This window comes from Falco punctatus (assembly GCF_963210335.1).
Source record: "Falco punctatus genome assembly, chromosome: 1".
Classification (NCBI taxonomy): domain Eukaryota; kingdom Metazoa; phylum Chordata; class Aves; order Falconiformes; family Falconidae; genus Falco; species Falco punctatus.
The window spans coordinates 123,215,198-123,240,420 of NC_137580.1; the positions used below are offsets into that span (position 1 = coordinate 123,215,198).

The 25,223-nt window shown below is 39.6% G+C and overlaps 1 protein-coding gene across 12 annotated transcripts; it reads left to right on the forward strand.

Moving 5' to 3' along the window:
* The first annotated feature begins 266 nt into the window (after window positions 1–266).
* On the forward strand, window positions 267–23,752 carry ZNF207 (zinc finger protein 207). 12 transcript variants are annotated; one of them, XM_080382238.1, is made up of 14 exons: window positions 267–457; window positions 2,039–2,165; window positions 2,595–2,733; window positions 3,336–3,506; window positions 4,191–4,266; window positions 4,753–4,800; window positions 7,067–7,167; window positions 8,296–8,456; window positions 10,561–10,803; window positions 11,511–11,673; window positions 11,848–12,031; window positions 12,253–12,332; window positions 16,475–16,529; window positions 21,206–23,752. In XM_080382238.1, exons 1-11 carry the CDS (start codon window positions 417–419, stop codon window positions 12,006–12,008), a joined length of 1,431 nt encoding a protein of 476 aa, XP_080238364.1. In that variant the 5' UTR covers window positions 267–416; the 3' UTR covers window positions 12,009–12,031; window positions 12,253–12,332; window positions 16,475–16,529; window positions 21,206–23,752. The 12 variants fall into 12 exon arrangements, with proteins under 12 accessions (XP_080238364.1, XP_080238362.1, XP_080238359.1 ...); XM_080382236.1 differs by adding an exon at window positions 9,286–9,378 and having other exon boundaries at window positions 3,339–3,506; window positions 7,067–7,137; window positions 11,848–12,332; XM_080382233.1 differs by having other exon boundaries at window positions 11,848–12,332; window positions 21,209–23,752.
* Window positions 23,753–25,223: the final 1,471 nt, after the last annotated feature.

Sequence of the window (25,223 nt, forward strand, 5' to 3'; positions counted from 1 at the left end):
CTGCGCAGAGCGGCCTGTTGAAGGGATACAGGCCGCTTGCCCCGTCAGCTGTCGTGGGGAAAAAAAACCCAATTTCTCCTTCACATTAAACGTGGAGACAAGAAACGCTGCCAGGTGCTTCAGAAAACCCAACCCGCGGTAGCGCCTGAAACAAAATGGCGGCGGCGCGCCACCGCGAGGCACGATGGGAGCGGCCGAGAGGCGGCCGGGGCCGCCGGGAGCCTGTCACGTGGGCACTCCCTCCCGCCGAGCCGCGGTGCAGGCTGGGAGCTCGGAGGCGGTGGCGCCAGGCGGGACCGTGGCGGCCATTTTATGTCTGCTCGCTCGCTTCTGTGAGGAGGCTGCTGTGGGCGTTGCGGCTCGCGGGGGAAGAGCTCGGCTGTCTCCTTTCTGTGTGAGTTGGGGGCGCCGCCGCCATGGGCCGTAAGAAGAAGAAGCAGCTGAAGCCTTGGTGCTGGTATCCTTCTCTGTGGGATGAGGCCGGGTGTGGGGCGTTGAGTGGGGGAGGGGAGCGGCCTGGCTCGGTCGCGTCTCGGTTTCGTTCTCCCCCGGGCTGCTCGCTCTCCTGGGACGGGGCTCATTACTCCTCTCCACGTCCGTCACGATTTGGCTCCGTGCTTGGTGTTGTCCTATTTCTGTGCTCTTCAGCGCGGGGATGGGGCCTGGTCCGTGCCCTTCCTCTGCCCCGCCCCCCCCCCCCCTCCCGCGGCCTAGTCCGTCCGTTTCCGCCTCTCTCACTTGAGGCCTCGGCCTCGTCCGATCCGTGAAGCCGGAGTAGGCCGCAGCTTCCCGGCCCGCTGGCTCTGGCGCTCCGGTGGCGGATTGTTGGGATCGTGGGCAAAAGGGAGAACGCTCTTTAGCCCCCGGGGGGAAGGATGTTAGCGGAATACAATAACAGTTTTTCAAGAAGTATTGGGGCGGGTGTAATTAAGACACTTTTTTTAAAACTTTTTTTTTTTCTTGCCTGGGGACGGCTTTCAAATTGCAATTGTTGCATCAGAGTAGTTATAATTTCTCAGATATCTCAGTATCTTCGATCACTCCTTTAGGATCTGCTTTGTGTTGGGGGGTGATTACAGTTTTATCTTTTTGAGTGCTAAAATGTTTTTGCCCGGTCTGAAATCGTTTAATAAAGGAATTTATAAGTTGCTCTGAGATCTTTTACCGTTTCGTGTTGGAAGGCATCTGTCCTACTACCCATATTAGTTTCAGTTACTTTAGTGTGAGGGATGCAAGACACACATTGTATTAAAAAGGAACCGCTAATAAATAACAAATGTCTATTTGTCTCACTTAGGAGGATATGTGTGGAGTGTTTGCTGAAATATTAATGCCGACCTGCCAGAAAGGAAATCTCAGTTTGTCTCTTCTGTCACATAGATGTCCAGAAAGTTCTTTGCTTATAATCTGTTTAGAAATAGAAAATTCTTGAACGACAGCAGTAAATTATGCATTGTCATAAGAATTGGTAGCTGGATAAGTGAAAAAAGAAAGGAATTTTTATTTTAAACCTTTTTTTATGTTTTATAAATGTTAGTTACTCATACTTGTTATTAAATAGGCACTTATAAGTATTTAGCATCACTTACCTTTCATGGATTTCAAGTCTTATTTCTCCTTCAGTGCTTTAGCAACTTTATTTTAATCTATATGTATGCCGAGAAGGTATGAGTCCACTTGAAAAAAAACTAGGACTTGAAAAGCATGTGTCAAAGGATATGGGATCGAATGGTGATTCTGATTGCCTGCACACATCTTACCAGTTTGGTATCTATGCAGAGGGAAATGCTGGATGCTACGGGGTGGGGGTGGGGTGGGGGGGTGTTGGGGATTGGTTTCAGACTTCTGTGAAATATTTGTCATGCTTAGGATGCTCAGAGGTGCTCCCTATGCTTTTGGTTTTTGTTTTGTGTGGTGGGTTTTTTGTTTGGTTGTTTGTTTTTTTTTTGCTTTAGGGCAAATCAGTGATGCAAATTAGCTTAGTGTTATATAGAAGGTCACTTTCAAGTTTATATATTTCCTTAACAGTCTTCAATAGGTATTGTAACAGGGATTTTGATGATGAAAAAATCCTTATACAGCATCAAAAAGCAAAGCACTTTAAATGCCATATATGTCATAAGAAACTGTATACAGGACCTGGTTTAGCTATACATTGCATGCAGGTAAGAGGTTTTAGGCTTATATAAGCTTTTCTTGACAGTTTCTAGAATTGGAATTAATAGTAAAGGTGGGGGGTTGGGGGCATTCCAGAGTCTTAAAAACTGATGAGAAAAACACGGAAGTGGCCTGTTTCCAAATCAGGAGTCCTGCTGTGTCAGCAGTCATATGGAGAGTATGCAGTAGAGATCTCTGCTATCATTTTTGGGGTGTGGGAGGAGTGAAGGAATTGTATTGTCCTGGTGTTCAGGAGATAAGTTTCTATAAAGTTTTAGAAGTTAATCTTAGTGATTGGGAAGCACATACCAGGAAAATACTTGGTCAGAGAGATTCTTCCCATTAAGGATATTCCTTTTCTATCGTGAACTGGCTGAAGAACACATAGAATCTTAACATGAATTGTGGTTAGAAAGACTTTTTCTTTTCCACTTTAGGTACATAAAGAAACAATAGATGCTGTTCCAAATGCTATTCCTGGAAGAACGGATATTGAACTGGAAATCTATGGCATGGAGGGCATTCCAGAAAAAGATATGGAGGAACGAAGGAGGTTACTTGAACAAAAAACTCAGGGTAAAGTGTAATCTAGCTAGTTATTTCCCTAGTCTGTTTCGTACTAATGCTAAGCTGTGTGGTAGAGGCCTCACTTCTGAGAGGGGTAAGGGTTGGGTTTAATGCATTCTGACTGCAGCTCTAGACATTTGCCAGTCACGTAGGTTGAGAGAGATTTTTCTTTTCCTGTTCAAAAGTAGCTGCATGCCAGTGCAGCTATAATAATTATCTAATTATTGTTGTGATCATGTTCTTATTTTTGAGGGTAAGGTGAGGAAAGGCCTGGGGTGATAGAAGCCTTGATGACGCCCAAATACTTGATTTCTTTGCTCTTGAAGTATACCTTTGTTTGAATTGTTTTGGTTTATTCTGGACAGCATGACGCTGCCATATGAACGAAGACCCCCATGTATGTTGAGGGTTATTACAGTGTGTCACTTTCTTTGCCTTTGTTATTTGTATGTATAGGTAGGCTCACATAGTTTTTCATCTTTGTAATTCTATGAATTGTTGAACACGCAGAGATTTGAATTTTATGTTTTTCATTCCAATTAGAATACACCAGACAAAACTGATTTCATAGAATATAATTTGCCTTCAGTCTGACCATTGTACTCCTTTAGCAGAGAGCCAGAAAAAGAAACAACAGGATGATTCGGATGAATATGAAGATGATGAATCTGCAGCTTCAACTTCATTTCAACCCCAGCAAGTTCAGCCACAGCAGGGGTATGTTCCCCCAATGGCACAACCAGGTTTGCCTCCTGTGCCAGGTGCACCAGGGATGCCTCCAGGTGAGATGGTGTTTCAATGCTAAAAAGCTGAATAGAAACTCAATTTGCTGCTTATATACTGGAGTATTAATCTGGTCTTTCTAACGCTGGGTGGTAGAGGTCACAGAATAGTTTTGTGAGGTGCACTTAAGCAGTTTCTTTTTCTTGCCCCTTCTGTGTGTGTGCATGTCTTCCTTTGTGAAGTAGATTAAGACACCTAATACTTGCACCTAGATTGAAGGAATATGGTGGTAAGACAGATTTGTACTTTAAACATAAGTCTACCAGTGATACTTGGTGGCGGTATTTTGTAACGAGATTCTGGAAACAGTGGAAAGCCTGGCATATATCTATCTAGAGACTGCTGACACTGAACAGGCAGTTTATACACAGGCAACAAATATATCGAGGAGAGAATTTTGATCAATGACAGTGAGCGAAAACTGGTCTCGTTTTCTGTAATGATAAGGCATGTTCTTTGGAGACTACTGAGAAAACTTACGCAGTCTCGCAGGGCTGATACAATGAATCTTAAGTCAGATTTGCGGATGATCTTCTATATTGCATTGTTTGTAAGCAGTCTTATTTCAAAAATCAATCTTTCGGAGCTCCTGCAAAGCATTTTTTCCAGTCTAAATTTATTAGATGACATTTGTTAGCAACTGTGTGTTGTCAGAGTTGTTTAAAATTTATTTTTCTTTTAAGGTATACCACCATTAATGGCAGGTGTTCCACCTATGATGCCTGGAATGCCTCCAGTTATGCCTGGAATGCCACCTGGGTGAGTAGCAAGAAAGACTTAATATTACATGTTCATACTGTGCATTTTAAACTAACAGAAAAAGTGAGGCTAATTAGAAAAATGTACATAGGAACCTGTGAACCCTGTAACCTTAATATAAAGGCTCACCAAAGAACTGGATGGCTGTAAACCAACATTAAAAATATGACCAAACTCTGAGTTTATGTATAAAGTATGCTGCCTTTCTCCTAACTTTACTGAGTAGTAGTATAATAATTTAAAGTTTTGTTGTGTTGGTTTAGAGCCTCCTGTGAACCCTGTTTCTTTGTATGTTGAACGTATGTTGTGCACCTGGTTATCAGTCATCAGCCTAACAGGAAAAGATACTGGATAGTTTAAATTCTTGTATCTTGGGCAAAAGTAAGATGTTGGTTTTTATGTTTGTTTGGGGGTGACACCATACCCTATCACAATGTATTTGGAAAATCACAGTTAGATTTTTGATTTTGTCATAAATTTTCACAGATTACATCAACAGAGAAAATACATGCAGTCATTTTGTGGTGGAAACATGTAAGCATCTCATTAATGTAATTCTAGGTACATTCATTATGCCATTTTATGTCGTGTCTTTGATAAACTTGAAATTGTCTTACTGAAAACCTCTGAATATTGCCTAAGAATTTGGGGGAGATGTCTGGTTAGGTTTTGGTATTATAATATAATTATACACATTATATTATAATATCTGAAGTTTTTATGCTTTAGCTAAATGAATATTACAAAGCTATATGATAGGAGAAATGCATTCTACAAAATATTAACCAAATAGACCCATAGGCACTTACAGCCTCTCTTGAAGCAGAGTACAGCTCCATGTGCTTGAACCTTTACACTGCAGGACATACTGCAGGAACTTTGTTTCTAAGTTCTGAAGTTCACTCTTAAAGGTTGCTCTCTTTGGCAACATAAATACTGTTCTAATAGTCTTTGAATTTAAAAATCATGCCGTAGTTGAACATCATGTGGATGTTCGTCATGACTGGTTTTCCTGAGTGGAAACTGAGCTGAGTTTTAGCAGGCTTGCTGGTGCTTAGTCTTTCTTAAACTCTGTTAGCTTGAGGTGAATGTAATATCATCTAGTAAAAGACACAGATTAATTTGCAAAAAATTCACTGCACTTCCATTTGCGGGGAGGAGGTGGTGTGTGTTGCGTTATGGTAGTTTAATCTAAAGTTTTGCTTACTTAACCTGATGATCTTTTACAAAAAATAAGTAAAGAAGAATTAGGACCTAGGGACCTAGGAAGCAACTTTAGGTTTTAGTGTGGCACTAGTTCTAGTACTATCCCTGCAGTTTCTCTGAAAGTCATCTTTCTGGGAGCAGCAGGCAGCAAGCATCCAGCACTTTTTTTTCTTTCCCCCCCCCCCCCCCCCCCCCCAACTGATGGTTGTCAGAATGGGTGGCAAGACTGACTTTGCCTTCTCCAACCATTAACCCAGAAAAGGGTTGATGGTACAGTGTTCCCAGTCATTACTGCTGCTGCTTTGGTTTTCTTTTGTAGCAGTGGTAGACAAGTTGAGAATAAAAGTAAGACTGGGTAGCCGTTTGCTTTGCAGAATGAATGCCTGCCTGCTCACGATGAGTTCTTTCAAGGGAATGGTGAAGGTATCTTGACTTTGTCATACAAATAGAAACTACATCTTAGTGGGGGTTTGGTGTGCATTTGGCGGCTACATATCTGCTTATTTTGCTAACTAAAGTAATAAGCATTCCTTTATTTTGTTTCCCTGATCTGGCTTTGAGTGTCTGGAAAATTTAAGCAAACTTGGTTTGTTCCCTGTGGAGGAATCATACATATTCATCTATAGCTTCCCAATTTAGAAGTATTTAGTATTGTAGACAGCTTAATTTTTATGGAGTTGCAGCCCTGTGCGGGAGGAATTTGCTTATATTAAGGGTTGTATGTATGGTTTAGGTGGGGGAACGTGTTCATTTGTAGTATGGTTTAGTAGATAAGGATGAGAGGAGTCGTTTAGATGCCACCTTTCTGTGAGGAAATACAGAGCAATTTTTTTCTCCAAGAATCGGCAGCAAGGGAAAAAAAGCCCCGACAACTTGTTTTTAGTATAAAGGAAAAACATGCCATAATGAGGATTTGTCATTAAAAAAAAAAAAAAAATGAAAATCCCACTTTTCTATCCTTAGTGTAGGGAATATTTACCGTAATTAAAACTCCAGAGGCTTTCTTATGCTGTGGTCTCTGCTTTTATCGGTATTTTCTGGATATTTTTATAGATTTGGGTTGTCTGCCATTGACTGGAGGAAGGAGAATGTTAAAATAGCAGGAGGGTGCTATAACCAGTAGTGGACTTGTGGTGTCAGAAAGGAGTAACAGCAGATGTACAGTGTTTTAATGTGATTGGAGTTAGCTGTTTTTCCTCCTTTCAAATTTTCTGAGAGTATACTGAAATCGGATTCTTGTAACTGCTGAAACTAGTAGCCTGAAGTAGATTTCAAGGGAGACACCAGTTTTGGACCTCTGATAATAGTGGAAGTGAAAACTTTAGGAATTAAAGTTCAAATGAAGAGTGTTTGGAGAGGGGTATTCTTGGTTTTGGTGGGTTTGGGGTGGGTTTTTTTTGGCTTTTTTAGTAGTTGTTTTTTTTTTTTCGCTTGTGCAAAAACATTTCCAACTGAGGAGTCAGCTGGTTTTCAATTGCCTCTGGAGGTTCTTGAAATTCTTTACTGTAATTTTTTTATCTAATACAGGTATGTGCCAATTGTCTTAATGGTTTATCATGAGTGTTCATACCAGTGCTCATTTTCTGTTTCATAGGATGATGCCAATGGGTGGAATGATGCCTCCTGGGCCAGGAATACCACCTCTTATGCCTGGTATGCCACCAGGTAGGTCAGGGTTGTCGAACTCGTACTATGGTGAGAGCTAATTTTTTTTTTATTATTTATTTACTTATTTATTTATTTGCACTTATATTTAGGATTTATATAAAGAATATACAGACTTATGCACCACCTTGGTGTGGATTGATTGCCACAGAAGCCACTCTTTTGTGCGTAGGTGAAAGGCTTGATTTATGGCTTTTGATTATTAAGAATTATCTGTGTTTGGTACCATTGTGAAGGTAAAAGCCAGAATGTAGTTACCTCTTCCTGTTGCACTTTCTCTGGCTTTTGTATTGCCAAGTCTCTCTTAATCTCTTTTTTTGATGTCTGTGGCTGCAGCTGAAAAATTGTAGTGATTGAAAATGTAGGAAATGAGAAAAAATGGTGGTATACCCAAGTAACAAACCTGCTGTGTGAAGAAACTAACTGAAATGTTGGTGTCTTAACCGTGGCTAGAAGAGATGTTTATTGATTAAGCAGCGTTAAGTTTTGAGGGTGTTCCACCTGAGCAGCAGCTGTGCTGTGACAGCTTGAGGTTAGCAGGTTTCCCTGTATTTCTTACTGGAGGAGGAGGCAAGCCAGTAGGACAGTTACAGCCTAGTTATCCTGCACAGTAATATGATGGGAACTCACGCAAGCTGTTAACTTCCCATCTCTGAACCTCTCCTAGAGCCTCACGCGTAAGAAGTGCATGTATTGTGGTGATAGGCTACAAAAAGTAGCCCTGTGTCACTGTTGCACTGTGCTAAAGACCCACAGCAAAGCTAATTTGTGTTATTACGGTCAAAGTTCTGGTACGGTTCGTGATGGCTGCATCTTATAAGTCTTATCCATGCACTTGGAAGCATAGGCACAGTGTGTTGGAAACAGTTACTGTGTTAATTGTGTTGATTTACTGAGAGTATAAACTTCATCATTGAAGCTGTACTATAAAATACAACTTAATTCAGTATTGCTCTGAAGTGTTTGAGGTTATTGCCTATGCATGGACATTTATTGGTGACTGCTGGTGATACCCTTTGTCACATTTTATTTTCCTGTTGCCTTAAAAATCCATCTTCCTTTGGGGAGACACTGTTTTAAGAAACACTGTGAACAGAATCCTCTAAAGGAATACTCTTCCTTCAGCCTGATTTTTAACCAGATCTTTGTGGTTTGTAGGTATGCCACCGCCTGTTGGTCCTCGTCCTGGGATGCCTCCAATGACACAAGCACAGCCTGTTACAGCACCAGGCATTCTTAACAGGCCTCCAGCTCCTGCTGCATCAGCACCTACCCCCCAGCCTCCAATTACTAAACCACTCTTCCCAAGTGCAGGGCAGGTAAGGTATCTCATAACCTGGAAGCTATTGTTATATTCTTCAAATTGCCCCTGTGTCAACAGTGTCTATTCTTTATTATCAAGGAGGCCCAAGAAATGACGGGTTAAGTTTCTTACTTGTGTTGATTCTAAGTTTAATTCAGTGTAGTGCTTGAATTAATTTTGAAAGGTTGTTTTGTTTGTCTTACAACAGCAATGAAACCAGACAGAAGTTCTGTAACCATGGGGGGAAGAAAGGAGTAGGCAAAACTTTGTTTAATCCCTTTAGTTTGTCATTTATTAAGGGTGCTTTGGGTGGGTGAAGGGATCTGTTAGCTACAGGAATCTGATTGCCTAGAACATCACCGGAAATTTCCAAAGTGTAGATCTTGACGTGACTTGTTCTCTCCTGTGCTTTTCATAATATTTCTACTGATAGATGATCAGTAATTTCTACTGATAGATGGACTAACTTAATTTATTCTGTAGTCCTGTTAAACATTTCCTGAATTAGGAGTTTTTTTGCTTTAAATAACGTTCAGGAGTAAGTTAGGGTAGTAAAAATTCTAAGTGTTTTGGGGAGGGAAGTGGGGAATGGATAGTGGCTTGTGACCTCTACCTTTTGATTTCTCTTGTGTATAAGCTGTGAAGTTTTTACTTACTTTCAAGTATGTTGCAGAAAACTTCGTAGTGTACTATTTGCATTTTGGACTTCTGCAGGGAAGGTAGTTGTTTACAAAAACATAGTCCTTTCATAAGAAAGGACTTGAGCATAAGAAATCCTTTCAACTGGATACTTTCCACCCATTTGTTTGGAGACTTTTCACTGTTTCCTTTCTTTTATGCTACAGATGGGGACACCTGTCACAAGCTCAAGTACAGCTTCCTCCAATTCAGAAAGTCTGTCAGCATCTTCTAACGCTCTGTTTCCTAGCACAGCACAAGTACGCAGGAAGTCACAGTTAAAACAAATTGCTTTGCAACTTAACCCTTTGGACCGTTCTGTAAAAGCTAAAATTGACTAAACATCTTCAGATAATTTCTGTTATATTCCTGATTATGTTTAGCTGGGAAAACTGCAGAGTCCTTGATTGTGAGTTGCATCTTACTAGAAATAAGCATGTCAAAGTGCCCAATTTTCTTAGTGTAAAAGAATGAAATGTTACATCCTGGTTCTAAAGGGTTAAAAAAGCATGAAAGCAGTTAAATGCATTTTAGTGGGCAGTGGTTAGCTTGATGCATGGTGAAGGCTTTTTAGTGTGTTGTTTAATATGGTACATCATAATGTAGGGAATTTTGTAATGTGCGTTGTGTGCAAAAAAATTGAAATACTTTGTTTTAATTGGAAAGTTCAGGTAATTGTAAATGTGCAGTGACTAGAAACAAGCATTCTCTCATAATTAAAGCTTGCTTTGGAGATCGCTGCATCTTCAGAGAAAGCTTGGTGAAGCAAACTTTTCTCGTCTTAACAGTTTTAATCTAAGAAAAAAGCAGGAAAGATGAGATGCTGGAATCTAGTGAACCTCATCTGCCTTCAGCTGATCATTTACAGGCGAGGCTAAAGATCTATAGAGACAATAGTACTCTGAAAATATTGCGGTGTTTTCATAGAGAGAACACTTAAAAACCCAGACCCAATAGAGGTTTCTTAAATATTGAATGAAAACATTTCTTAAATACCTAATTATAATCAATACTAACGTTTTGAGCTGTACTTTAAACTAATGGTTGCTGAAGTATGCTAATAATTTAGTGAGGTCCAATGAATTTATACTAATAGGCTCTTAAAAAAACCCAGTGATTCAGGAAAGATTTAGACACTTACCAGTGTTTGAGATTAAAAATTTTGATAGTGGGGGGTTTTTTGTTGTTGTTCCTTTTTTCTAGTTGTGCCTTTTGACCTGCAAATTGTAGACTTTTCAGTTTGTGTGTGTGTGTATGTGTATATACTGGGGTTTATTTTGTCTTGTTTTCAGTTGCTGTAGTATGCAATAAGGCTGAAGTTTACTTTTGTCAAGCTTGTTATAATTACGTATCTCACTGGAAGCTTTCAGAGGTCTAACAGACATCATTTAAGTTTCTTACGCTTTGAGAAATAAATATTGATCTATCTCTGTGTTTCACAGGCTGCAGCAGCTGTTCCAGGTCCAGTTGGTACTGATTTCAAACCTTTGAATTCTACACCTGCAACAACAACAGAACCCCCAAAACCTACATTCCCTGCTTACACGCAGTCTACAGCCTCAACCACTAGCACGACAAACAGTACTGCCGCTAAACCAGCTACATCTATAACAAGTAAGCCTGCTACCCTCACAACCACCAGCGCAACCAGTAAGTTGATCCATCCAGATGAGGATATATCACTGGTAAGTTAAAATATTTTCATTGTCTTCCTGAAAAATGCAGTTTATGCTGATAGGCTGATTAAATAGAATTTCTTCTATGCTCTGCGTTACGTGTATCTTAATAACAGTGAAAGTGCAAATTGTGGAGAGTTCATGTAACAGAACCACACATCAAGAAAGCTTCTCCAATTGCAAAGCGATGGCTGGCAGGTTGCAGTGATCTTGCTGCAGATCTAAGCCTTATTTCTGTTGGTGATAGGAAATTACTTAACTTAAAATATAATTTGGTCTTCTGTTCAGTGTGTGAGTTAAGCTTGGAAGTTAAATAGATGTAGGTAATGAGTGTAGGACAGAAGGCTTAAGTTTGAAGTGGTTTTGGTGCTTTTCAGCAGTCAGAAGTACGGAATTTATGGATAAAACAAATGAACCTTCAGGTATCTTTAGATTTGTATTTTGGCTTTGCTGTTTCAGCTTGTTAAGGAGGAAAAAAAAGGCTTTCCTCAGCGGAGGGAGGAAATGCATGCAGAATGATAAATTGGCCAGTGTTAAACAGTTACTTTGAAGGAAGGGGGGGGAAATGCAAAGGGGACTGTGTATTGTTACTAGTAGCAGTCTTTGAACTTGTAAGGAAGTTGAAATAGCTAATACCTGTGATCTACTTTGTTACACTTTCATTTACTTTGCTTTTAGTCTTGCAATGTGTTATGGTGGTCTGTTCCTGGTTTTAGGAAGAGAGAAGGGCGCAGTTGCCTAAATATCAGCGCAATCTTCCTCGGCCGGGACAGGCTTCCTTGGGTAATCCACCAGTTGGACCAATTGGAGGTATGATGCCACCACAGCCAGGAATTCCTCCGCAACAACAAGGAATGAGACCTCCCATGCCACCTCATGGTAATCATGTTTCCCAGCTTTCTTTTCTTGAAAAGACTTGTTTTGGCTATAAACTTTTTTAAAACCCAGTGGCATATACTGGCAGGGGCTTGAAGCTTTTCACAAAATGAAACTTCTGCCCATTATTAAAAAAAAAAAAAAATCTTCTTTGCATCTTAAATGTTCTGTTTATAGGTCAGTATGGTGCTCATCACCAGGGCATGCCAGGATACCTTCCTGGAGCGATGCCCCCATACGGTCAGGGACCTCCGATGGTGCCCCCTTACCAAAGTGGACCTCCTCGACCTCCAATGGGCATGAGACCTCCTGTAATGTCGCAAGGTGGCCGCTACTGATGCTACTACACACGCTCTAATAGGTTTGGAGATTAAACCTTTTCTCATCTTGTGCTGTTAATATAGCCGAGCTTCCGTCAATTAAGGCTTCATTGTGACTTTAAAAAAAATAAGTATCTTCCCACATGCAAGGAGCTATTGGACATTCTTATTTTACACGGGAAAAATTATTTGGAATAATAACAGGAACTTTTCCTGATGTTGCAATTTATACTGTATGGCTTCTTTTTCATGTTTCATCTAGGTTTTTAGAAGTGAAGTATAGTAAATATGGTTCGTTAAATTGTGAAGGCGCTGGAATTACATGAACATACCACCTTAAAGGCAAGTTCTGTAACATTATGTTGCTATTTGTGAAATGATGCCTTCACAGCACTTCAAGTGCTGTTGGACTTCATGTCCCCAACATAGGTTGGTGAGGGCTGTAACTGTTCCCAACTACTTGTACATTTAAGTCTGAACTTGTAACAATATTTAATGTATTTAGAGTTCTTCCTGTTTCAGGGTTTAAGTAAACTGACCCACTAAGGTCGTGTGACTTTTCTGTACTGTTATAAACTTCATTGTAATAAAAGAAGAGAAAAATTTATATGCCTTTTCATTCATGACCAGCTGTGGACAACTGCCTGAAAGGTTTGTACAGATGCATGCCATGGTAGCTGTTGGTGTAATGAACACAGTTATTGGTGCTGTTTTGATAAAATCTGAACTACTTATTCTAAAATTAAGTGACTCCTTAGCTGCACATCTGAGTAGACAAAGACCTGTACACTTATTAACTGACTCCTCAAAAACGAGGCTGCAGGAGGCACATCCTAACTCTTGGTTGTAACTTTTCTTAATGCATATGTTTCTTTATTTGTGCTTTCTTGTCCTCAATAAATTTGAAACGGATTTCTAGTCTGGCACTTGAAGGATGTAAAAGTGATTGCTCTAGGGTACATCCTAGTGCCAGATGTGTCCTGTTAGTTCACTCTTTTGACTGACTCTTTTTAATGTGCAAATGCATATGAATTTCAGGAGCCTTTTAGATGAAGATTTCTAGAAGCTTAGGTGCATGTCACATGGGTGAGTGACTTCCAGTTGATGTTGTATTGAAGTTGACCTGCAAAAGAGAAAAAGTAGCTTGACCTTCTCAGTGTATAAAAGAGACAGGCAGAGGGCAAGAGTAATATGTTATATGCTTTCTTTTACTTTAAATATTGGGAATTTCAGATCTCAGCAGAGTCTAAAAGATGAGCCATCTGATTTTTTTGTGCTATGAGCTGGCTGTTGGCTGAGTTTCTTGAGCCATTTAATGACAGTGTCTTACTAGAGTAAGAGACCTTTTAATCAGTTCTCCTAATTACAGTTATCAGAGAGGTCTTCCCCTTAGGAATTAGTCACTTAACAAGTGTAGAGGGATGAATTACTGTCAAGGTTATAATTCTCTGAATGTTTAACCATGCTGTGTTAGGGTGCTACATTTCTGATGAGAATGAAAATGTAGAGGGAAGCTTTTTGGAGAGAAGTGAGAGCTTCCCTGGTCTCTTCACAACAGGGGGGAAAAAAGGAGTTGTTAATTTTTCATTTGCAGGTCAACTTTAAATACATGTTCCAGCCTCAAGCCTTATCTGTGCAATTTAATTTCTGGGGATATCTCTTCTTTTAGGATAATTAGAAAGATTATCAGTATTTTTGTGTCAGTTTGTTCCATAGATGTTTTTGTAGTTGGAGTTTCTTCACTTAATTATAGTACTGAGCATTATGGCTCTTTTTCTTGAAAGTCCTGGGGTTTTTTTAGCCACACTTAAGTACTTCACGTGGCTTTATTCTGTACTGTCTCTTAATAGCCCAGAAATACAGTACAGCTAAAATCATGTGGTGTCTCTCAGCTTCAAACCTGGGGTCATGGAATAGCTCATAAAAGCATCCAGTACAGGCTGATTACAGCTGAATGGCCTTAGTTTACACATTAAGGATTGTCAGGCACTTGTTCTGAAGTGTTTAGCAGTTTTAAGACCATAACTCCAAGCCTCTGTTGAGAAGCAGTTCTCTCTGATCACTGGTATCTGCTGATCACCTGTCAGATGTGCAGTATTTGGCTTGCAAATGTGCTGAGTGGGCCTTAATGTCAGATCTTCTGTTAGCTCTTCATCTTGCTTTATACATAAATCTAACAGATAAAACTGTTTTGCTTAGGCAATGCTTTTATACTCTGGTTTTCTGTTTATCTAATAAGGATGATAACAAAACACTGGAGAGATGTTTATAGTGTCTTACATTCATGCTTTTTGTAATACTACACATAAAATTCATATATTATAAATTGATCTTAACTTCTGCTTTTAAAACTACAGAACTTCTTGCTTTTTCTGAAGATCATATTGCTGCTGTAAGGATGCTTTGCCCTTCTGCCCCTAGTAAAGTAAATACCTTCTTCCTTTGGTGTCTTTCTGTAACTTTCTGTATGTTGTTTTCAGACCCCTACTTTTCCTGCGATAAATACTTGAAAACCTTACTGCATGCACTGTTAACTCAGCATACTCTGCAAGTTGTATTAATTAAGAGTTTCCCTCTTTTAAATAGTGAATGTCTTATTGTTCCAATAGTAGTACCATTTTGTAGCTAATACTACATAGTTTGGATGCATTTTAAGATGGCACTTCCCTTAGTCGTGTTTTGATAATCCCTCAACTAAGTATTGCCACTTATTAGTTATATGGTATTTTAATAATCTTCAACAAGCAGGTAAACAACTTTTCCATGATTTTTCATGTGGATACTTACTTTCCTGCTTCTGTCATTTCTGTGCTGTAAGAGCTGTGATGTGGCTAGCTTTAGTTACTCTCGTGTCTCTTGTGTGTACTCTTCTGTGAGCAGGCGGGTATTTCAGTGCGTATGTTTCTGTTGGTCCCTGCCTTCATTTCTGTGGATACTGCTTCTTAATGTTCAGAGAGTTGGATTTATGGTGCATTTTTCCAAAAAGAGGAAAACTACTTTGAATGTAGTAATTGCTTGTATAAAGGCAAAGGCTTCGTTTACAGTACAAAGTTCAATCAACATAGTTGTGCCAGCAAAATCCCTAATTAACGCAGCTTGCAGACAGCTTTGTGCTTTGGTTAATCTCTCCCAAGATTCTGCAAGAGATTGCAGAAAAACATAGATATATATTTGTTGCAGGACTCTAGTGATACAATTAAGTAGGCAGAAGCTTTATTTTTCAGTTGTTGCCTAAATTTGCCATGGCAGATCTTACAATAAAATTAAAACTTGCAAGTGGGTTTTGATCAGTCTTTAAATTGGAATGTAATGCAAATGTTGAATACAAAAAAACAGGCTGCAAAAAAAATGTTGAGGCACAGGTGGGAAAATATGTTTAGCAAAATATTTGGAATTTATGGCATCTAGGACTTGTTTAAAAGGTTCTAAATTATTTTATGCTTGGTCTCAATAATAATTATCAGAGGGTGATTTTTAGAGCAAAAGGGGTGAGACTGGCGTGAAAGAACCTTGGAAAAGCCTGGGCTGGTTCTTCGGAAGTCTTGATGTGACTGTTTCGTACTGCCTTTAGAACATCTTTCTGCCTTTGGCAAAGGTTGCTTTAAATAAACCAGCTAAATTTTCAAGATTTTATGTGGACTAAAAATTTCTTCTGGAACTTTTGGATTATTTTTTTCCTTCCGCAGATGAGATTCTCAGATGCTAATAAATTTGAGGCTGGGATTTATATGTAATAATTTCAGTGGTTAACTATTCCTCGCTCTGTGCATGCATGGGAAAATATAACAAGCTTCTAGAAACACATTCAGCTGCATCTGCCTTCTATGGTTTCTGCAATTACTTTAGCATATGGAGCTCTTGAACAGTACTTATATAGAATCTTAACTTTCTTAAAGCTTGGATAAAATTGAATGGAATATATAACCTGCCGTTGTTTTATAGGAATAAAAATTCTGCATACAAGATAAAAAATAAAGTATCAAGGTTACTTCAGATTTATAAACAGCAAGAAGGGCATTATGACTCTCCAGCTAAATTGAGACTGATACATCAGTCCATGAGCTGGGGCTGCAATTTAAAATGGTAACTAATGGCACTTAAAAATAATAGTAAATGTCTTAATAATTGTACTGGTCTAGCTTCTACATAAATACTAAGGTGAGGGCCAACACTTTCAGTGGCTGGTGGAATCTTTAACTCTACTTTTTGTGAACTAGTACAGTAAATACTATCAGTTATGGGAAAAATGCCCCAAAGCAACTGACTTACGTTCCATTGATCAAGATACAAAGCAAAACAAACTGTCCAATTCAGAAATAGCTACCAGCTGTAAAAAGTTTTGTTTGGGCCTAATAGGATAGGTGCTGTAGCAGTCATTTTCTTTTGTTTGCTTGATCACTGGAATTTTGTTAACTTTGAATGCATGTCTTTCACTTAATTGGGTCATGTTTTTTCTAAAATTTAAATTTTTCTTCTTCCTATAGCCCTGCCATAGGACAGGCTGAGGCAGAGTCTCAGTGTTGCCCTGTTCAGTCTGAGGCAAGTGGGATTTATTTTATTCATTCTGGGGGCTTTCACAGCTTTATGGCTGTTGGATATTTATGTCCCCAAACTTGCAGCAAGTTTGGTGAAGGCCCCTAAATTTATTTTAATTTAGGTTTTTTATTCTCTTTTGGTAGATGGGCTCTATATTAATATTTATCTTTTTATTGTTGTTGTGTTTTTAAGAGTCTTAGGGGGAGGGAACATGTTTTAAGATGTTTGTGTACCTTTTCTCTTAACGGAGCAAGTTTCCTTCAAGGCTGCTCAGGTAGTCCTTGGTCACACTGCCCCCTCCCCCTCTCCCTGCATTGCATTTGTGCTGTATTTGTTTTTAGTAATGTGACTTTGTGTAGTTTCTGAACTAGTGACGTGTAAATATCAGTTACTAATGTTTCCTCTTCTGGGGAGGTGTATTGAAGTACTTAAAATATGTTGGCTTTAACTAGTAAAGTGACATTTATAGTCACAAAATTGTGTAGCCTAAACTATAGAGTAGTTTCCTGGGAGGAGGTTGAGAGATTATTACTGCTGCATATGTGAGCTGCACCACAACAAATATTAATGTAGAGCCCTATGAAGAAATAGAGATTCGAGTTGGTGAAGTAGAATAGAAGAATGAGAAACCACAGCTGCAGATCTTTTTGGTTTGTCAGGTTCAGGGAAAACTTTTTCATCAGTGACTCGAATACACTGAACGACAATATTTTGGCTGTTGCAACAATATTGAAAGTAATGGCACTTTTTTGAAACTTTGTGGAATTCTGTCACATGTTCAAAATTTGCTTAGGTATATGCTTATCTGAAGTTTCTTCTTTCACACAGTGACTAGAAAAAATTCCACCCTTTGTAAAGAGAAATGAGCTGTAGCGTTGCTGCTCACTTTGTTGCAGATACATTGGGTTTGAATGCTTGAGGTTGCTTAAAGACACTGCAGCTTTCAGAAGAACAGGTTTTGTCCCAGGAGGTCTTGCAGCCTATCAGCAGTGAAAGAGAAAATTAACAAATGTTGGAGGTTGGGATTTATAGCTTTTTACAATTTTTGAGATCTTTTTAAGATTTGTGGGTTTTGATGAGCATAGACTGTTTCATTTCTTCAAGATTTTACTAAATAATGACTCCCATATGGTTTCCAGTAGCTTTAATTAAAGGAAAGAGTTGTAATTCTGAAATTAGTTATGAGAGTGGATTTCACATTCCTGTTGTACCCTTCTTTGTTTGTACTCTGCCCTTTGCATTTTTCCCCTAAAAGGCCCCCCCCCAGATAGTCTAGTCTGACTGGAAAATTGACATGTCCTATGTTAACTGTTTCAAAATGATTACTCAGCATGGTGTTGCTTTTCTAATTCTCATTGTGGTGCTGCCCATTGTAACAGTGAAGATGAGAACAACACTTCAAGGTATACTACTGCAACCAATATTTACTGTTCCACATACTTATTCTATAGGAGCGTTTGGCTTGGTTCTTGCTACCTTAGACATCCTAGAGAAGTCGTGTAACCAAAAATGATATGCAGTATGGGTATGGCTTGTACTTCTTGCTTTAAGGATCTGAATCTCTTAGACTCAAAGTGAAAAATAGGCAAATTTTGACTGCCTGGTACTGAGCTTTGTTACCTCTTTCATTTAAGACCGATGCAGCACTAGGCAGTTTTTATCCAGCTACTAATACTCTGTAATCAAGCACACAAGGCTACAGTTCAGATACGTATGCTGTCTTGTGTCCAGTGGAGTACCCTACTTAGATCCACACTCGGGTTCTGTCTTACAAATTGATACCCATTTTGATTTCAGAGAAATTGCTTTGATCTGTTCTTGTTGAAGATAACTAGATTTGACATGCTCATGGAAAAAATGTCTCCAAAATTCAGTTCCTGTTTTCACTGTGTCATTGTGTAAGCTCTGTGTACTAATACTTCGGAGCAAATGAACAGTTTGTGATTCGGCATGTTTTGTGAGCAAAACAGCATTTCTCAGCACCATATCGCTGTAGGTTTTTTTTTTTTGGAAGCTGCTCTTAGACAATTCCAAGAAGATTAATTTCACATTATTTCTGAAAGATGCATTTGACATTAAGACAATCCTGGAGGGTGTTACTGTGTGAATTAAAGGGGGTTTTCCCTCTGGGTTTTCCTGCTACACCCTAAATACTACTTGTACTCTGACAGGTAGTTCATACATCCTTCGCTTCCATCCTTTTACATTCCTGTCCTTTCTGTAAGTCTTTAAAGGACTGGACAGGACAGGTCTTTTTTGTTCCCTCTTTGGAAGGCGGTAGCTTTAGCAGGCTACATTCATGTTACTGTGATACGTTACCACAGACTAATGTTTGTCCTTACAAGTAATGATGTGCATTTTTCTTCTGTTTTGTCCTTGAAGATACACATTCACGTGCTGCTCTTTCTGGTCACAAGGATGGCATAATGGCTTTATGTTCTTTTTTTGCTGGGAGTATTTCCTCAGCTATTAGACCAGTTGGCCTGTTATCTCTTTAAAACAACCTGTAAAACTTTCATCTGGTGCAAATCATTCATATTTTGCTCTTTTTGTGAAGTTCTGTTAGTGGTGGTTTTGTCCCTGCCTCCTCGTGTGGATCTAAGGTGGATAGTTTTTTTACTATAGTTTACATTTACGCTGCAAAGGAGATCTCTTTAGAGAGACTGAGTGAGTTTTTACTGACGCTCCGATATTGCAGCAGTCTGTCTGTCAGTCGTACATCTCGCTGTTTGTGGAATTTCTTTTCTAATGATGTTAGTATTTTAGTGACATGACTTTATAGATATTAATGGAAGTAGGTATTGGGGAGTTTGGTTTTTTTAAGCTTAAGTAGAGGTACATGCCTTTTCTTTTTTAAAGGGCAAGAATAACTGATAACTCTGCTAAATTGGGTGAATTTGCACCCACTGTTTTTAACAAGAGAAGTGAAAGGGGGATGTGGCAAATAAAGTACATACCACGCATGAAGTTTTTGGCTTGCTTTAGAATTGTGTGATGAGATCATGTTTCCTGTGCCTTGCCTAATACAGGTTGTAGCCCTTAAATACTCTGAGGAATAGGCTGGTTACCTGCAGAAGAATTTATTAATTTTTTTAAGTGCATGTACTTGCAATTAAAGTAATCAGACCAATGAAATAATGGTAGTGACTGGGTTCTATAACAATGCAGCTATCGGTGACTACCGTGTTTTCCTGTAATAGTTGGGGGTGGGTAAATACTAGTTGAGAATTAAGAGAAATTTTGAGGCAGCTGTTGGAGGGCTCAGGATAGAATTGAAGTGACTCTGAAGTGTAACGTATATAGCAAACTTTTTGAAGTTCTGAAAAAAGCTGAGTGTTTTCTTCCACACTCTAAAAACAGCAGCTTTATGCAGCCTCTTGATTGTCAGAGCACAGATTCTCATGAAGACTGTCAGAAGAAAATACAGTTTGAGTACAGTGTTTGTAGATTCTGTTGGTATAGTGAATGCTTTTTTAGTTTTGTCTTGTGAAGGTCTCTTTGAGGGAGCCAGGCCCAAGCTAGAAGCTTGTTGCTTTTTTGGACAGCCACATCCCGCCTTGAACCACAGGGTGCAGGATGTTACCCTCAGTCACGTGTTCTTAGCATCCTGGTGAGTCAGTGCTGCCTGACTGAGGGCGGGTGTTCGTACACCTGTTCGCTGCTGTGAATAGTGAGGCGCTTCTGAGCAAGTATGCAACAGCTTGTTTTATTTTTACGAGCTTTCTTGCAGGAGGAATGATCGGCAGCACTGCTCTTTTAATGCTGGGGGGTTTAACATCTCCATAAATACTGTCACGAGCTTGGTTTTTTTCTTAGGGATTGAAAGAAGTTGAAAAGTTTTGAGAAAATAGTAGAATTTTGATGCCAGTATAATCTTAAATAAAGAGATGAAGGCACAGCTCTTGAGAGCTTGAAAGCTTCCTTAAAAATTCTCATGTAGCAGTTAAAGCATATATCTCTGTTAGCTGGCTGCCTTAGACCAGATTCAACTTCTGACATCTCAAGTTTTATTTCTTAAATTTTGTCTAAGTCTTAACGATGTCCCTAGGTGCTATTCATAAAGAGTGCGTGTACAGAATTTTAACTTCTGCTGCCCTTAGTAGCCAACCTATAAATGGCTTCTGCTAGCAGCAATTTTGAATTACTAGAAATCACTGCTATACAATGAGAGGAAGCTATTTCACTGTCTCCCAACTTAGGACATTACATAATGCTTTGAGATGAAGGTGTCATGCAGAGCTTCTCTTTTTTTTTTTTTTTTTTTTCTTTCTTTCTTTTTTGGTCAAGTTATTTGCATATGTTACTTGCACTGAATTCTTCAGCTTCTTTCCCATAAATTTTCATGGAAGAAAATACATTTTACTCTTTCATTTGTAAAGTCTAGAGTAAGAAAACACACTTAATGAGACTGTTTAATGAAGGAACCTGGCAATGTAAGTATTGTAATTTCCTTTATGTTTGTGGTAGACGGCAGGATTACCTTGTTAAACTTCTGGCTTATGTATGAAAAATACCAGAAAATAAGAGCAAATTGAAAGTAGTTTTATAGTTGCCTTTACTTCATATGCTTTTCTTAAGCAACAAATTGCAGTAATTGAAGTTTGGCAGCTTTTTTAATGAAAAACTAGATTATGGGTTAAACTACTTGGTTTAATACAATTTGTGTTTCTGTTAACTAGCAGCAGAATTTCAGCATTTGCTACTTACTGGTAGAGAAGAAAAATTCCACAGCACTGCCAGTACAGGTTAGTTTAATCTGTAAGTACCTGATGTTCCTATTTGAAATAATTTGTTCAAATGATACCACTTAAATACATGAGGGGAATTCTGGTCTCTGAAATGTGAATGTATCTGTTATCTACTACTGTTTTCAGTAGTGAGTGAACGTCTAGATTTTTTTTTAAGATCTGTAATGGTTTTAACTACAATTATGGGTAGGTAATATCTGCAAGCACTTCTAAGGAAAATTTAATATGGAACCTTAACAAATTGCCATCAGTTACTGAAAAGTGTGAAGATCTAAAGTTGAAGTAACTTCTTCAGTAACATGCCTATTATAAAGAGGCTGTTTTATCAGTGAACCAATTATAGGATATTATATTTGTTGTGTTGGGGAATAAGCATTTCTGTTTGTAAGAATCCGTAGCAGTAATGTAATCTTTCTTTTGATTTTCTTTAGCTATTGCTAATTACTTTCTCCTACCAACAGATCGTTATTTTGTTAGGCCTGTAAGCCAGGACCTTGTTCTTCTTCTGCTTTTTTTTTTTTTTTTTTTTTCCTCCTTAGCCCATTTCAGTACTTCAGAGGCTGCCTACAAATGTGGTTTTGCCCAGCTGTTTTACTGTATTCCAGAGTTACTGCTCTGCCTCTGTTCTTTTTTCTTATGCTGTATTCCATATGCCTGGACATTTCGGCACTTTGTTTTACAGAATATTTTACACTTTAAAAGAAAATAAAAGGGGGATTCTTTCTGATTGGATAAAACATGCAACCTTCTCAAGAATAGCAGCATATGTTTATTTTTTTTTTTTAAGCTTTGTGTACCTCATCTTGACATTATCAGCACAGGAGATGAAAACTTTCTGTGCAGCAGCACGTAGCATAGTTTCCCAGCTGGATGAGCTGTAAAGCACTGTGCTTTAGCTCGGCTCTGCAGGGCACGTTATCACATGGTCAATTTGAGGGGCTGATGACATCATCGGGGGGTAATTACACAGAGGCTGGGTGCTGGGAAGGTCACACCAGGTGGTGGCTGAACAGACACTTGAGTTTTGCCAGCTCATCTGAATGGTCTAGAGTAGTTTTGTGAGTGACTTGACGCTTCCAGCAGTATTGCTTGTTTTAGAATTTTGAAATCTTCTGCAACATGGCAGAATTCATTGTACTAATAGAAAAGTTCCCACGGGATTGTATATTTCCAGGTTTTAGAATAGTTACGCTTGAAGCCCATCTCCTGGCGTCTTCTCTACATCAGTTCTCAGTCATTCACTTAATATTTCTTTGTATGCAAAACTACCTACATGCAGATTTTTGAATAACGTTCCATAGGTGTTTCTCCCTAGAATTAAAAAAAAAAACAACAGGAAAGTTGTGTAACAAAATTTGTAACTTTTGCCTATATTTCCTAAATCTTAATGGCAGATGTGCATGAATAACAGGGATACCTTGCTGTGGGGCCATTATCCTATTAACGGAATGTGTGCATCTTCTTTTAGCTTCTGTGGTTCGCCCTAGTTGGTACTTGATGCAGCGCTCAGTAGTAAGTTGGAATAAGCAACTGGTTGCTTTTGGCTGCTCAGTTACTTTGTGAAGTCTTAGTTTTGACAGGGGTTTGGTGCTGACCCGCACTACCTGTACACCAGCTTGGCTACCAGTGCGGATAAATAAAGGGTAGTGGTTGTTTCTAGTGTCTTATGAACAAAAGGTTTATTTGTCCAGGATAGGTGAACTCTGGTAGAACATCATCTCTTTCTGAAACTTTTTTTATGGCAATTAATTGCGGTACTTTTAATTCTACCAGAATTTTATTTTCTTTTGAGACAAGACCAAAATAACACTGGGAATGGGAGCTTTCAGAACCATGTGAGCAGTCTGAAGTTGTAGCTCAACTTCTGATACACGGTTGCAGCAGCGGTCCAGCAGCCCTCCTTCCCGGTTCGGTACGCTATATATGGAACAGTGAGTCGTTTCACACTATTTCCATAGACTTCTGCTTAATGACTCCAGATCACCTCTTCACAGGTTCCGGTCATTGTGCAACAAACCCAGACTCCAAACTGGTTTTAGAACCTTCTTAAAAGTACCTTAAAGCACGTGACTGAGTTATGTCCCCTCTTGGTAGCAGTACAGCCACAGAAGTTAGTGTGTCGTGAAGGTTTTTGCTGTAACTTGATACTGCTTTTGTGGAAGTATTATGGAAGGGATGAGACCATTGATCTTTTTTAAAAGACAGGTGGCAAAATACTGATGTTGAATTTAATTCAAGAAAGTGAGACTGGTAAGTATGTGCATCACTTTAATGCATGCAAATAATAGCAACTAGCTTAATTTTATAGCATTTGATTTACAAAGAAGATATAAAGACAGTACGGAGCTGACATCATTTGCATCCATTGGGAGCCTTCTGTGAACTGTGTGCTTCAGGAATGGTCACCGCACATATATACGGCTGTAATGTGTGTCTGCCGCTTTGTAACAGCCTCTGATTAAAGAGAAGTGAACCACTGATTCTGTGTATTTTTTCTCTTCTTGAGGACCTGTTTAAATTATTATTGCAACGAATGTTAACTGTTGCAAAGTGCGTGTAAGTGTGAAGTCCATCTTCACTCATGTTTGGGTTTGAGTAAGTTTGTGCTAGCTCTCGGGTTGTTACATAAACTACAAACCTCATTTGTGTGTTGTGTGAGCTGTAGCTGGAGACGAGCAAATGAATCCTGACTTCTTAACCTGTAACTTCCTTTTGCTGCTCATCTGCTGTCCTGCTGCTGAACTGACTACACAAAAAATTTGACTAAGTTGGAAGATAAGCTGGAATAGTCGGGGGAGTATGGAGGGAAAATGTCTGCCACTTTCATGAAAGCTGGTAGAGCGAGCATGCTGTTGAGTGGTCTGTTCTGAACTGTTTTAAAGCAGAATGCTGGAGAGATGCGTGTCCTTGCAACTCCTGTCTGCAGGACGAGAATGGATTACTGTGCTGGGCCACTTGGTCTCACTGTTTACACATAGATTGATTTCTAAAAGGTGGTAAAAGGAAGATAAATCCATTATTTTAATGCTGCACTACCTGGAACAACTCATGCTGGTTTGAATTGGATGTGTGTACTGAAGAGGAACTTGACACAAAGTAGAGGACACTTTAGGAGGCTCCTGCTTTGCGTGACCTCTTCACTGGAGTTTGTCCTCTGGCCCTTTTGGCTCTAGGGAAGGCGGAGGGGGCATTTGAGAAGTGGGACCGCTTGGTCCTCAGCGGGAGCTGGGGCAGTTGTGTGTTGCCTGGCCACTTAAGGCGCTCCCGAGTTTGATTTATTGGACTCTGGTGAATTGGAATATGGGTCAAGAGTAAAGAGCAGTGCTGCGCGTTCTGCCTTGTACAGCTTGGGACCCCGAGTGTTGGGCTGGAGGCTTAGGCATTTTCTCTAAATCATGGTCTTTTCTGCAAGGCATGGAGGAAGGATTGTGTTTATAATACCCTGATGAGATAGAGTTTGGATCCAAGCCTTTGTTTCCTAAGAGCTAGAAATGGGAGGTTTTGGAAAGCAGGAGCCCTTCTCTAACCCTCGGAGGCAAGAGGGGGGAGTGCAGCGGTGCAGGGTTGGGGTCGCTGGCTGCAGTATCGAGCCAGTTCTTGGCAGGCAGGAAGGAAACTAAGGTGCAGGATTGGTCTCTTGGCCCAGTGGTCTGGCTTTTAATTTTTTACCGTGTTAACAGTTTCTTTTTGAAAAGAAGGTGTGCTTTTGCATTTGAGTAGTTGATACAAAGTGTTAACGCAGTCAGTGCTTTCTTTTAGCTCCTGTGCATTTCCACGAGTGTGTAAAGCCGTCCTTCTGCCCCCTGCTAGACCTAAGGCTGCCTTTGCCCAATTAACTTTTCAAACAAACCCCACCCCCACCCCCCCACCCCCACCCCCCCGTCAAGAGTAGGGGACAGGGGCCTTTCTCTAGCGCTTGGTCTCTTGCTCCTAGCGGTTCAGATGCCAG